Source organism: Mus pahari, chromosome 12 (assembly GCF_900095145.1).
Source record: "Mus pahari chromosome 12, PAHARI_EIJ_v1.1, whole genome shotgun sequence".
Lineage (NCBI taxonomy): Eukaryota > Metazoa > Chordata > Mammalia > Rodentia > Muridae > Mus > Mus pahari.
In genome coordinates, this window is record NC_034601.1 from 78,668,996 (window position 1) to 78,683,127 (window position 14,132).

Consider the following 14,132-nt stretch of genomic DNA (forward strand, 5'->3'; position numbering starts at 1 on the left):
TACACAGAGAAACCCTGTCTCGAAAAACCAACAACAAAAAAAGAAAAATACCAGTTTACTGCTAAAATGTGTATGTAGTATATCTTAATAAAAAGACATATATTAGATTTTCATAATTTTGTGACTGGATCTTCTTTTCTGGAAGATTTGATATATTACTACAACTTGGAAATTCTCATTTTATAGACATGTTCCCTCTTATTGGTCAAGTATTGGCTTGACCAATTGGTTGGGTCTTACTGGAAGTTGTGTAAGCATGGTTAGACTATGTGTTTCAAGAAAAAAAATTCTGCTATTGCTGAATTTTAGGAACTCAATCTCTGACCCAATTCGGTATTTGGGGTGACTAAGGAGAATCAGGGAAATCTCACCAGAGCACTTTTTGGGAATGTGTAGTACTTAAAGAAAAATCTAAACTAGCCAGAAACAAGACAAGGAAAGTCTCTGTAGAAGGGGGACCGGGGCTGGGTGTGCGGGGGTTCGTGGGCATCAGAAGGGACAGGAAAAGAACTCAATCTGTCATCCCCCCCTTTTTTTTAGGCTGGTTTTAACCTGCGCAAAGTTAACAAACACATAAAATTTCCAGAAATCTTAGATTTGGCTCCTTTTTGTACCCTTAAATGTAAGGTAGGTAAAAGTGGTTTTTTTTTTGTTTGTTTTTAAAGGAAAATGTTTAAGAGAAATCATGACCTATCAAATACCTCTTCTGATATTTCACATTAAATATGAAATTGTATTATTTTTGAAGAAGGGATGGGATGCAGCTCAATGATAAAAGTGATTGGTTAGAGTTATTTTATAGAGGGGGACAGGGTTTTCTCTGTATAGCCCTGGCTGTCCTGGAACTCATTCTGTAGACCAGGCTGACCTTAAACTCAGAAATCCACCTGCCTCTACCTCCCGAGTGCTGGCATTAAAGACATACACTACCACTGTCCAGCCCCAAGGCAACTATTATAAGGACAGCATTTAATTGTGGCTAGCCTACAGTTTCAGAGGTGCAGTCCATTGTTATCATCATGGCAGCATCCAGCCAGGCATGGTACAGGAGCTGGGTGGTCTACATCTTCATCTGAAGGCTACTAGTGGAGGACTGCTTCCAGGCAGCTAGGATGAGAGTCTTAAAGCCCACACCCACAGTGACACACCTACTCCAACAGGGCTACACCCTCTAATAGTGCCACTTCTAGGCCGAGCATATACAAACCACCACACCTTTATAATTTCAAGATCTATAATAAATCATTTTGAAGATTAGGTTATTTCAGATTTTTTAAAGTGACTTTTCAATTGATATACAATGCCATGACCAAGTAAGTCAATGTATAAAAAAGGGGTTATTTGGGACTTAGAAGTTTCAGGTTAGTCTATGACCATCATGGTCAGCAACATGGCAGGCAGGCATGGCTGAGAGCTCACAGCTTGAGACAACCAATGAGGAAGACAGAAATAACCGGGAATGAAGTAGACTTTGGAAATCTCAAAGCCCCCCCCCCCCCCACACACACACTTTCAAGAAGGCCACACATTCTAATCCTTCCCAAAGTTTCACCTACTGGGAACCAAATATTTGAACACAGGCACCTACAAGGGGTATTCTCATTCAAACCACCATACAGACAAAATTATTTTGCCGCCTTCTATGGGACGTGATGGTATGAAACAGGGCAGTTCTTGCCAGAGACTAGCAGTCGTTTTACAGCACACAGAACATAGGGTTTCAAGCAGGAGGAGGAGTTTTATGTCAAGAAACATGTCTTACCAAGGACATGTGTATAATGGGACAATAACACTGGATTATATATTTTTAAGAACGTTGCTGAAGAAAGTACAAGAGTACTGTATTCCTTATACGGAGTTGTTGAACACAGTGGTACTATGAGGTCAGGGCATTACACTGCCTATGCGAAGGAGAGGACTCCAAGTTGTCATCTCTCCAATCTTGTTCTTCATGGTGACATTCCACAAGGTAAGTTATCTTGGATTATATACACATTTTGCCTATTATGCCAAAGCAAAAAAATAATAGAAGCCTGACTCTTTCCTTTTGTATTTCCTGACAGATTGTGAAATGGAATCAACCAAAGGGCAGTGGTTTCACATCAGCGATACACATGTGCAAGCTGTGCCTATAACTAAAGTACTAAATTCACAAGCGTATCTCCTATTCTATGAGAGAATACTGTGATAACAAAAAATGCTTTCTCTGGAAATACACCTATGGCTTTTATACTGGCTATTATAACAATAAAAAGTTAAACTATAAATCATGTTCACCTAAGTAAATGACAAAAAAAAATCATGTTTATTTAAATACAGGCAAAATAATTTACAGCAGTTTTGTATTAGCATACTGGTTTTTATTCTTTCTAGTTTCAACTTTAGGAAGGAATTGAATAACTAAAGTTCTGTGCTTAATCTGACTGGGTGGTAGTTCTTGAGACACCAATAAACTGATATTGCCAAAACTTGTTTTATTAGATTTTAAGTTGTTATTACTGTATCCACTACTGGCAACACCATGTTTTACTATTCTAGTGCTGAGATTAAGACTGTTTACAGCAGCAGTGACTGGGAGCGATGTGAAATCTTGGTGTCAGGTGTGTGCGCATGAACTCTGTGGCTCAGCCAGTATTGAAAAGCTGTACATCAGGACACTGTCTGAACTGTTTGTTTGTTCACTATGGGATATGACAAACAAATATTTAGAAGCCAGGGTATCAGGTCACTGGAGCTTAAAGATTTTCAAGGCCATGGGATTGGGGGAACAACTTTGGAAATGTAAACAACAGATTAAAAAGTGTCTTTCCCAAACATAAGACATGGCATGATGGTTGTAGCAAACCAGATATACACTGAGAACAGGCATGTAAATGATTAAACAGCAACACGTTTATTGTACCACCCAGCAGAGTACAAACACAAATACTTTAAGAAAAATAAGAAAACACTGGGTAAGTTCTACTCTACAAACACAACTCTTAACCTATGACAAGTTCCTCAGTCATTCTGGTCGTCATCCCAGTCCTTTTTCCCACTTGGAGGTTTGGGCCCACCAGCTGGTTTTGCCATGATGATCTAAATAACAAAAACCCATGTTAAGTACAATAAACTTCTACCTGTGGAGGTAAGAACCACAAACCCCGTGTGTGTATGAGGGTTAACCACTTTATCAACAGTCTTCATCTCAATATAAGCAAGGGACATTCCTACTGTCTCAAGCTATGCTTCAGCAAAGCAGAGAAATTAACATATCCTTGTCTTTCCTTCCAGAAACAATTAGGGATTTCACTGATAGTGCTTATAATAAATTAGCCTCAGGGCTTTACCATCTGCACTTCCCTTTTGTACCCTACCTATATTCATATCATATTAAACTTACATTCTTCCAAGCCCCCACACCCCATGTCTAAATGGTCTTGGCTAATTTAAAACTGCCAAAAATTTTTACTGTACTGTCCTGGGATTTGCCTGTTTCTAGCCCTTCTAGGCCAAGCAGTGAGGTTACAGATGCACCACCATGCCTGTGGCCCTGGTCCTCATGCTTTCAGGGTAAGCTTTCCCATCTGAGCCACCTTCCCTAACCTGAAAAGTAAACTCATTTTTAAGCCAAGGTCTTGTTCTGTGGAGCAGGATGGCTTGGCACTCAGATCTGCTTGCTTTTGCCTCCTGATGCTGTAAAGATTACATTTTCACTCACCTGATCCACTCTTAGTACAGTGACTGCAGCATTAGTTGCCAGTTTAATAGCCCAGTATTTTCCCAAGTAAGTATCTAAAATATTGGCTTCTAACATATCCTTTACAGCGGGGACTTCAGCCTGTCAGAACAAAATTAAGTTAATTCCTTACTCATGAAAAACTTACAAAGCTCCTAAATGATAACCAAACTATACCCTCACTCCAAAGTTGTCAATAAAACTAAAATTTCCTCTATCAGATTAAGTAAATACCAATTATTAGAGCTACTTGTAAAAAAATCAAACCTCTATTTTGCACCAGTTTTACCGTTACACGCAGTGTATTTCTATATATAGTGTATATTCACACACAAAAAAGTCAAATCTTAAAGATACCTCAATATCCAAGCCCACATTTTTGTTTCCTTCTTGGTGTACTGAATAAAGCTTAGAGATAACTTCATTGGCCTTCACGCCAGAATTTTCTGCCAGTGCCCGTGGAATAGCTTCAAATGCTTCAGCAAACTTCTTTATAGCATACTGTTCAAGTCCAGGACATGTCTAAAACAAAATGTGTTTGTCAATGCTTTTCTAAAATACTTTTTTTTTAAAAAAAAAAAGAATGGCCAGAAAGGCAATTTATATAGAAAAGACTTATACCTCTCCATATGATGTGATTTGTTTAGCCAATTCAATTTCAGTAGCTCCACCTCCAGGTACAAGACGCTTATCCTATTTAAAAACAAAATGGGAAAAACAAAGTGGAATATTTAATCTTTAGACTATAGTTTTTCAGTAGGCACCATTATGCAAAATTTAGTGAAATCAAGTGACTCCATCAAACTTTCAAACACGGAGACTAGGAACCCAGCAGTAAAGCACTGCCAGTTCAGCAATGGTAGACGACAGTCCTCACTCTGGAGTAGCTTTGTCACCGTTTAGTTAGTACAATAGTTTTTGAAGGTAACATTCATTAGCAACTGACAGGATGTTAGAACCACCTATCTTGATGTTCTCATGTTTAAGTCTACCATTTTCAAGAAATCACAAATTTCTGAAATTGCAAATACTGACCCTTGTGAGAACTTTGAAAGTATTAACTCCATCATCTACTGCCCTTTCTATATCATCCATCAGATTGTCTGTAGAACCTCGAAGAACTATAGTAGAAATGGCACCATCTTCTTTTTCTGCCAATAAATAATTTGTGGATTAAATCAGAGAAAACAAATCCCTAACTATATAAAGCACACCTCACCATTACTACATACCATGCTTAAAAACAACCACCTGTGTATCTCCAACTTCTGAGAGGTAAACACTGTCACAATGTCCCATTTCTTCTAGGACGGGAGGAGTCTACAAAAAAATGATCCTTGTAGTAAAAATTCAAATGTGTTCACCCATCTTTTGTTTTCCAAAATACATACCAATTTTGGAAGAGCTGTGGCACCAACTGTTTTACAGAGTCGTCTGAGATCCCACTTTGAGTTCAGTCTTCAAAAAGAAAAACTTGATTTAGTCATAACAACATAAAATGTAGAGAATAGCAAATAAACCAGACAATCCAAGCAGCCATAGACCAGCAGATCTCATAGGCCAGGCTAGTCTACATGGCCAGCAAGCAAGAAATACTGCTTTCACCTTCTTCATTATTGCACTGAATTAGGAAGCCAAGAGCTGATTACTGACTTTGTGAATGTAACGAACTAGCCAGCAATGCCTATGGCATCTGAAGCGTATGCCATCTACAGATACAAGAACTGAGGCCAGTGCAACAGCACACGATTTTATTAGTCTCAGCACTTGGGAGGAGACACAGGCGGAACTCAATTTACACTGTGAGTTCCAGGTCAGCCAGGGCTCCACAGCAAGAATCTGTCTCAGACAAAGTACACGTTTACAGCATTATTCTACAAATTAAGGTGTAGCCCGATAGACTTCAAACCTAGTATACAGGTGCAACTGCACCATCTGTAAGGAAGAGCAGGGATATTACTGTGTCTATCTGATTGGCTGCTAGATAGTAAAATGTGCCCCAAGCGTCTTCCTCAATGAAAAGGCAGTTTTCTTGATCCATACTATAGCTGATATGCAATTCATTAAATTCACATCTTAACCCTTACGCTATTCCTTTTGCCCAGAATGCGGTCTCCTCCTTGCTTAAGTAACATCTACACACCGCTCCTTGGACCCCGCTGCTTAAATGCAAAGTTCACTTCTCCCTCCTATATAAATCCTTTTGCTGTTTGATCTAATATCTCAGTTTATTGAATGTACAAAGCACCAAGAACCAATTTACAGTACTGCTTACCTCACCAACATGATATTGTACTTGTTAGCATAATGAAGAGCCATGTCTGCCACTTTGCCACCTGTTACTATGACATTTGCACCAGTGCCTGCAATAGCCTTTACTTGTGCATCCATAAGATTTTCTTCTCCCTTACTGAAGTTCATCAGTTCTTCAGCAGTCTTAATCAGCACAGTTCCCTGAAAAGCAAGCAAAATCTTTCCCTTTAAAACCTTTCACAATTTTGGTATTCAAAGTTGTAAGATAATGTTTTGCCCAATAATTTAAAGATCTGAGAGAAATCATGAAAATACATGTTTTATTATGAAGCAAAATACACGTACTTGTTAAAAGATCCTCACGTATAGAATTATAAAGTGTATAAAATGAAGACCTCACTCCCTACACTCCCACGTCTCAAAGCAAATGTATTTGCGATGTGACAGGGACAGATTTCCTTTAGAAATGTCAGGCATATATAATATATATATTATATATATATATTTTTCAAATACAATCAGTATCACCAAAACAATTTCTCCTCACATTTTCCCTGAAGCATGGCTATACAACCCCTCAATTCTGTAAAACCAATAACTTGAATCTGCCAAGATTATTTGCCATGAATCTAGCTAGCTACTGATGAATCTAAAACATATAGTTTTAAAGACCGATTTATCATGTTTAAATTGATTAGCATTCTTAAAAGTATAAGAGAATGTCAACATTCACAAAAAGTGGTCCCACGAGCATACAAGATGCTCAGAGTATTAACAAAGAGCTACAGTTAAGAATAAAAATACTGCCACCACAAAGTGTTTTTAGTTTACTATTTAGTAGCTCAAGCAAATATTCATGGTCTGAACAAACAATTCTGTAATCTTCAGTTTGCTTAAGAGCAAACCCCACACCCAAAATAAACATTAATGGAAAAAGCAACCCAAATGTCCTTTTCAAGTCACATACCTTTGTCTCTGTTATCATGCCATCAAACGGACAAGAGTACACAGCTATTTTTGCATCTTTGACAGATGTCACATCGCCTTCAGTTTCCTTCTTAAAAACCATGCCATGTAATACTGAGGATGAATAAACACCAGAGCCCTAAGGAGTCAAATTCAATGTAGCGAGGAATCAGAACATTTGGGTTCTTTAAGTAACAAAGAAATATTCTACGCTTTTGTTTTCATCCCAGGTGTGGGGGTGTGTGACTGATTTGCCTCTAGCAGGGGCATGGTTTTGCCAGCTGCAGATAGCTTCTGTGACTGTGTGATGCTCTGAATTCTGGGAACTTTTCAGAGGGTGTATAAAAGCTAGAGCCAGAGAGCGAGGAAGAGAGACCCCCAATAGAGGAGGTCAGCTGTGGTTTGTAACAGATGTGCTCAAAGAAGAAACAAGAAGAAATTTAGATTCAAGGACCTCTATTTCTCTCCCTTCTATCCTATCTAGTGATGGGGGTGAAGCAGGGGAAGAAAAAAGTAGCAAACACCAGCTACAAACAAAGAAGAATTAGATTCAAGGATCTCCTTCTTTCTTTCCTAGTGATGGGGGGTGAAAGTGGGGGAAATAAAGGGTGCGAAAGAGCCAAAGTACTAAGACTGGCAACACAGCAACACTGTCATTAAATTTTAATCTAGAGTTGTACAGCAAGGCTATGGTGATCGGGTGGTAGGCATAAACAACCCACTCTCACGGCTGCAAGCGCTACTGTGGAAGGAAGCGCTTCAGCGTGCCGGCAAGCAAAGGCAGACAGCAATCAAGTCGTTTATCTGCCTGGTCACCAAGCACTTGGCACTAATATACTAAGTAGAATTGCTAATACTACAGAAAGAGTAGAAAAAGATGGTTTCAAATGTGAGCCATTTCTCTGGCCTCGTTTTCCCTATGTATTGGGAAAAGATGACTTCACAAAAAAATATACTTTTAAAAGAGAACAACAGCAGTTCTCAATCTGTGGGTCACAACTCCTTTGGGTGTTACCTATCAGATATTTACATTATTATTCACAGCAGTAGCAGAATTAATTATGAAAGAGCAACTAAATAGCTTTTAGACAGAAGCACTAAATGTAAAACATAGGGTAAAATTTATGGGTGTACAGACGGCTCAGTGTTTAAGAACTGGATGCTCTTCTGGAGGAACCAGATTTGATTCCAGCACTTAAAAGGTAACTCAAAACCATCTGTACCTCCAGTTCCAGATTTGATGCCCTCTTCTGGTTTCCATGCAACTGTTATGCACATGATACAAAGACATAAATGCAGGCAAAAAGACTTGATATAAATTAAGTCTTAAGAAAAGAACAGAACAACTTTGAAGCAGGGCAAAGTAACTGATCTTGGAATGGGACTGTGCCTTCATGGCGGAGGACTTTCCCAGCATGCTCAGGCTCTGGGTCAAAGCCCCTCGACTGCAGACCACCACCCCCTTCTAAGATCTAGTTGGATATGGTATATATTTTTTGAAACTTACCAGAATCTTACATACTCTGATGTTATCAACATTGAAATTGCCAGAATCAGGAAAAATAGATACTGTCAAGGAAAACAAACAAACAAACAAAAACATATTTTTTAGACCACAGAGAAGACATCTCAGTGATCAGTGCATTTTGGATTATTTTTTGTTACCTATATTACTCACCACAAGCCTGAGCAATAAGCTTGGCCAGAAACGTCTCGCTGCCGTACTGCTTACTCATGATGGAGGTTCCAAGCAGAGAGGACACCTCATCAACATCTCGAAGGTTTTTGGCAGAACAACATACCAACTCAGGAAGAATCTCATGAGCTTTTTTGCAAGCTATTTCATACCCCGATATTACCTAAACCGTGATGAAAAATAATTTTTAGTAGACATACTTTGACATGACTTACTCTGGTAATCCAACAAATGTGAGTATTTTCAACATAAGATGGCAAGTGTTTGCAGACATGCATGGCAGAACCAATAGCTATTGACTACACAGCTCTGATGACAACACAAATGTCAGCCCTTACTCTAACATGTATCACTTAAGAGGACACACTCACGTGAAGCACATGGCCAATGCCTAAAATGGAAACTACTCAGTGTTATTACTAGTAGATTCAAAGCTTATTTTAAAATCATTTACTTGTTTATAGTAAACGTACACATATGGGAATAGGTACAACACATACGTACAACGTAAGCCCATAGGAAGATCCAGGCATGTACATGTACAGTGGCTATCAGGTATCCTGCTCTATCTCTGACTAGACGGACTCTCTCAATCTGGTCAGCAGGTTCCAGCGATGCTCCCGTCTTCATTCCTCCCCGTGTGGGATTACAGGTATAACTGAGTACTACACGGGTCCTAGGGATTTGAATACAGGTCCCTGTGCTTGCCCACGAGTGCTGTTACCCATCTAGTCCTGAATTTTAAGCTTTAAGCAAAACCACACAAGTAGTCAAATATAATTAAAGTACAAGATGAATACTTGCCTCTGATACTGACAGGCCAATCCTCAGAAGTTCTTCAGCTAGTTCCAAAAGAGCCCCAGCGAATACCAGAACGAAGTTTGTGCCATCACCAACCTCTTGTTCTTGCATATGAGAGGCCATCACAATCATCTTTGCAGCAGGATGCTGCACCTGATATAAAGGACATAAAGGAAAGCGTCTTGTACTTGAAGCAACATAGTCATTAAGTTCCTTAATGGCAGGCAAATGCCACCTGACCAGTTCGTTCCACAGTTTCAAGTATGTTAAATTATGGCTTGTTAGCACAAACTCACCAGTGCAAATAAAATCATTTCAAAGCACCCTTCTGACAAAAAAAGTGCCACAATTATACCTAACTTAGAAAATAAAGTATTTCAACTGTTAAATTCAGCAACTTAAGACTTTAGAAGAGAAGCTGGTGTGGTGACTATCATCTTATCTACTTGGCATAAAACTTTAGCATCATCCCTTATTCTCACCCACCACTTCATGTCTGATACACTATGTTGCCAATTTTCTCCACATATTGGCTTTTAAACGGTTAAACGATGTTTTGCCAGGCCTGTTGGTGCACACCTTTAATTACAGCACTCAGGAGGCACAGACAGGAGGGGATCTGGAGTTCCAAGCCAGCCCATGACATCCTGAACACAGAGACCCTGTCTCAAAAACAAGCCAAAGTTTTTACAAGAAATAAAACAGAGGCAGTTTTAGTACCATTTATATTTCTAAACATGCTCTTGTTAAAAAAAAAAAAAAAAAATCAAAAGGAACACATGACCGACACACTCTCTCTCTCTCTGAGATAGTACATGCAGCTCAGACTCTAGCTTTGAACTTCTGATCCTTTTGCCTCTTCCATCTCCTGAGTTCTGGGACCATATGCAGAAGCCACTTTTTATACAACTTTATACAGCGTTGGGAATCGAAGCCTAGACAAGCACCTACAACCAAACTTGAAAGTATTTTTAAAAAGCCACAAAATTCTCAAGTTCTTAGGAATTAATTTTAGATACTCTTCAATTTAAATTTTCAGTAATGGGGACAGAACCTAGGGCTTTGTGCTTGTTAAGCAAGCGCTGTATCACTGAACTACCTCCCCAGGCCGCTTTTACAAATCAAAGACTAATTCACCCTCTAAGTCATTTTTATTTGTGTGTGTGTGTCTATGTGTGAATAGGTGCCTAGAGACGATAAGGGGGTGGCGGGTCCCTCTGAACTAGGATTCCACGTTGTGTGTGGACTGCCTGATGTGGGTGCTGGGAACGGGACAAGAGCAGTCTGCACTCAGCTCTAACCCTCCTCATTTCATTTACCATGAAAAATCTCTCCACAAGTATTCCGTGAAGGTCAATTTTTCCTTAGCATATTCTTTAAGGTGTTAGAGAAATGTGAATTTTTCTCATTTTCTTTAAAGCACATACTTACACCCTCCTCCGATACTAAAGCACAGGTCTAATGGGGGAGAGGTGGGCGTCACAGTCCTCTTACCCTGCTCTAAGTATCTATTCCACATCCTCTTGGACAACAAAACTTCAGGAAAAAAGGAAACTGCCAAACGGTTATGTAAAACAGAGCATCGATATTTACCCGCTGTTTTATACTACTGGAGAATCCATATTACAATCAATCTACAGAATAATAAACCTGATCACTATCAGAGAAATACTCCACAACCCATCCATACACAAGTAACGTAAGAGTTTGAATAGCCAAAACAGTAAACCCAGAAAGGTCACTTATAAATCTTCACAAGGAAGAAACGGCCTTTTATCATCTAAATTGAAATACAGTTTCGCCTATGTTGGAGTCATGGGTTTTTGATGGGTTTCAAAAAAACTTACTTCTAGCTCTCTTAAAATAGTCGCTGCATCGTTTGTCACAAACAACTTCTCCAGGCGATTGATGACCATTTTATTCATTCCTTAAAAGTAGTTGCAAAGGAAAAAAAAAAAAAAAGATTTCATTATTATTCAAATATTCTCCCAAAGAACCCAGGAAAACATAGGCAAGAAGCCATACTGACTTTTAACCCCCGGAACACACTATCTGTTTAGAACAGCATCATAGCCCCATGTGCTTCCCCTGACTAAACACCCACATACTTAGCATGTAAGAAGTGCTCAATAAATAGGAATTAACACTATAAATAATATGGTTAGAAACACATTTGGTTTCATCGGTAATCTCTGTGTATCTCTAATTCAACTGGTGGTTTAAGGGAAGGAAGGGTCTCCTTATGCTATGCTATTTTCTTCAGCCTGCTGGGCCTTTCCACAATAAAGAACTATGCCGCTTAGTGAGGATGCTGAACTTCCCTAGGACCTAGCAGGTAACAACAGCATTTCTAATTTCTCTTTTCCCAGAAAGCTGAATTTCTGACAAAAGTGAGAGGCACATCAACGCCACTGACCATAAACAACATGTAAGGCTTGCTCTATACACTAGCACCCGCAGGACAAAATGAGTGGCTCACAGTCATACCACACAGCTTCAACTTGGTTATTACCATTTGGTCCGTATGCTGTTCGAGTAGTCTGAGCAAGTTCCTTGCAGGCCTGTATATTTCTATACACAGCCTCTTCTAATCCCGAGAAATGCTGAAAAAGAAAATGTCTGCTTAGGTGTGATAATGAACTTACGAGTTCTCTACTGCAGGATACCTCTGTTGGTGATGCTCCTAATAAGCAGCCAGGACCACACAGGCACTCATCAGACGGCGTCTGAACAGCCTGTTTCCCCCTAGCTTGCCACTGGGCCTGGCTAGCTTTCCTATCTGTAAAATAATGGGATAATCAGCAGCTCCTACTGATTACTCACCTAGGTAAATAACAACTATTCTTCCTTCTGCCTTCTCCAGGGACTGAACACAAGAAAGCAATCTACCATTAAACTACAATCCCAGCCTACTAGTACTAGCTTTTAACCTAAATTTGGGGGACAGGGGGGTACTTAAAAAACTTGTACTCACTATAGTCCCCATCAGTACTGATCTACACAAAGTATCTTTGTGCTGAAGTGCTAGCCTGTGACAGAAATCCTTGAATCATTTCCTTCATCTGAGTGATGGAGGAAAAGATGGAAAATGGGAGCTATGACCACCCCTCAAAAGGTTAACTATCATTTCCAGAACTTACTACCTTACATTCAGCCCTGACATCCATTCAGTATGCCAAGTTATCACTACAAAGGGGAAGCTGGCTCTCTATACTGCTAAGGATCCGCTATTTCCTCCATAGACCTTAAATTCAATTCGCTTATCTCCTTCTCCAAGTTGTAGAAACATGGAAGACAAAGCAAACGTTATCTGGCAGCTTGGGGAACTCAAGACAAATCGCTCCCTAAGCAGTGTGACCGTTTAAAAAAATAAAATAAAATAAAAATCACTCCCGAAACTACGGCTTAAGGGATAACACTATTCGATCTGGGGTGGGGCTTCACTTATCCTGAAGGCTATGAAATCGGACAGTCAGAGTGAAAAGACAGTCAGAGCCTTCGGCTCCGTCTCCTGGTCTCAATTCAGAAAAGGTAAAGGAAACAGACCATCCAGAGGTGGGTTTTTAGCAAAACAGTGGGGATCGGACGCGTCTGGATGGTCGATGATTACCTTTTGGAAGGAAGCAACCAAGAGCAGGCCCAGGAGTTACTAGGCGGGACTCGTGGCATCTCCATCCTACAGTCCCCGGCCCTCCAACCCGTTACCAATTCCGTCCAAGTCCATTAACCGCAACGCCAGCTCGCGTTCAGGGCGGCGCCCGTGGGCTCCATTCCGCCGACAGGGGCGTGGAGAGGTGGGATGCAAGCTCGAAGCCGCCGGGGGACTATCAGAGCTGCCCACGGGTTCCAGCGAGCCGGCATCCAGAGCACGCCTCCCTTTCTAGAACCTTCTCCATCCCGGATCGCGGCGCGGCCGCCCGCCCGCCCGCCCGCCCGCCCGCAGGCCTGTCGCGGGCCCCACGGGCGCCCACAGCCCTCCCACCGCACAGTCCCTCCACGCTACCTACTTTGGCTCCATCCTTGAGCATCTGGGCGAAGCCCGGGGCCTTGGGGACGTGAAGCGCCATGGCTCGCCCGCAGTCAACCGCTCACGCGCTCGCTCCGAGACGCCGAGGAAGCAAGGGGTGCCCCGCACTGCCTGCCGGGAACGGGCCTTGGCGCCGCCTCACGTCCTTCTACGTCCGGTCGCCCCGCCCCTTCAACCCGCAGCTTCTCTGAAGCATCGCGAGAACCAGAGGTTCCAGCAGACAGACCGGATCTGCCGATTCCCGATCAGATCGGACGATCGGGCCGAACCCAGAGCGCGCATGCCCCATTCGTGTCCCTTGTCCTAAGTTAAGGAGTAAACTCTGCTTAGGACGTTTGGCTTGTGACATTTCGGTGGCGGACACCCAACGTCTTAAACTTAAGTGATTAAGTGAAGACCTGCACTTAATCCTGCAGATCCAGCACCGGGACAGGCTAGCCTTTTCTTCTCCAAGCTCGCCCGCCCTCGCCCGTGTAAACGCCCAATGGCCGTCCTCTGTTGGACACTGGGAAGCTCTGAAGGCTCGAAGGTGATCGTTGTTGCAGTAGCAGCTAGGACTGCATCGCGTGGCGTGCACGTGCGTGGCAGAGCTAAGCGGTTGGCTGAAGGGCGGTTATCTTTGTTATTGGTCAAATTTAAGAATGAATATTAATCTCCATTTTATGGGAGGG

The 14,132-nt window shown here is 41.3% G+C and overlaps 2 protein-coding genes across 5 annotated transcripts in view; one reads left to right on the forward strand and one right to left on the reverse strand.

Moving 5' to 3' along the window:
- Usp16 (ubiquitin specific peptidase 16) overlaps window positions 1-2,928 on the forward strand; it is a 30,585-nt gene extending 27,657 nt beyond the window's left edge. For all 4 annotated transcript variants that reach the window (XM_021210109.2, XM_029544326.1, XM_029544327.1 and 1 more), the window contains exons 16-18: window positions 541-627; window positions 1,813-1,969; window positions 2,064-2,928. In XM_021210109.2, the coding sequence (XP_021065768.1) occupies window positions 541-627; window positions 1,813-1,969; window positions 2,064-2,188 (369 nt within the window). In that variant the 3' untranslated portion in view covers window positions 2,189-2,928. The remainder of the gene's footprint in view (window positions 1-540; window positions 628-1,812; window positions 1,970-2,063) is intronic.
- On the reverse strand, window positions 2,871-13,582 carry Cct8 (chaperonin containing TCP1 subunit 8). The gene is made up of 15 exons (XM_021210111.2): window positions 13,442-13,582; window positions 11,947-12,037; window positions 11,282-11,361; window positions 9,438-9,587; window positions 8,616-8,796; window positions 8,445-8,506; window positions 6,939-7,076; window positions 5,994-6,172; window positions 5,110-5,176; window positions 4,951-5,038; window positions 4,754-4,869; window positions 4,340-4,411; window positions 4,076-4,240; window positions 3,701-3,820; window positions 2,871-3,078 (listed from the first exon to the last, which is right to left on the reverse strand). The coding sequence occupies exons 1-15, from the start codon at window positions 13,499-13,501 to the stop codon at window positions 3,001-3,003; spliced, it is 1,647 nt and encodes a 548-aa protein (XP_021065770.1). The 5' UTR covers window positions 13,502-13,582; the 3' UTR covers window positions 2,871-3,000.
- Between the last annotated feature and the right edge of the window lie 550 nt (window positions 13,583-14,132).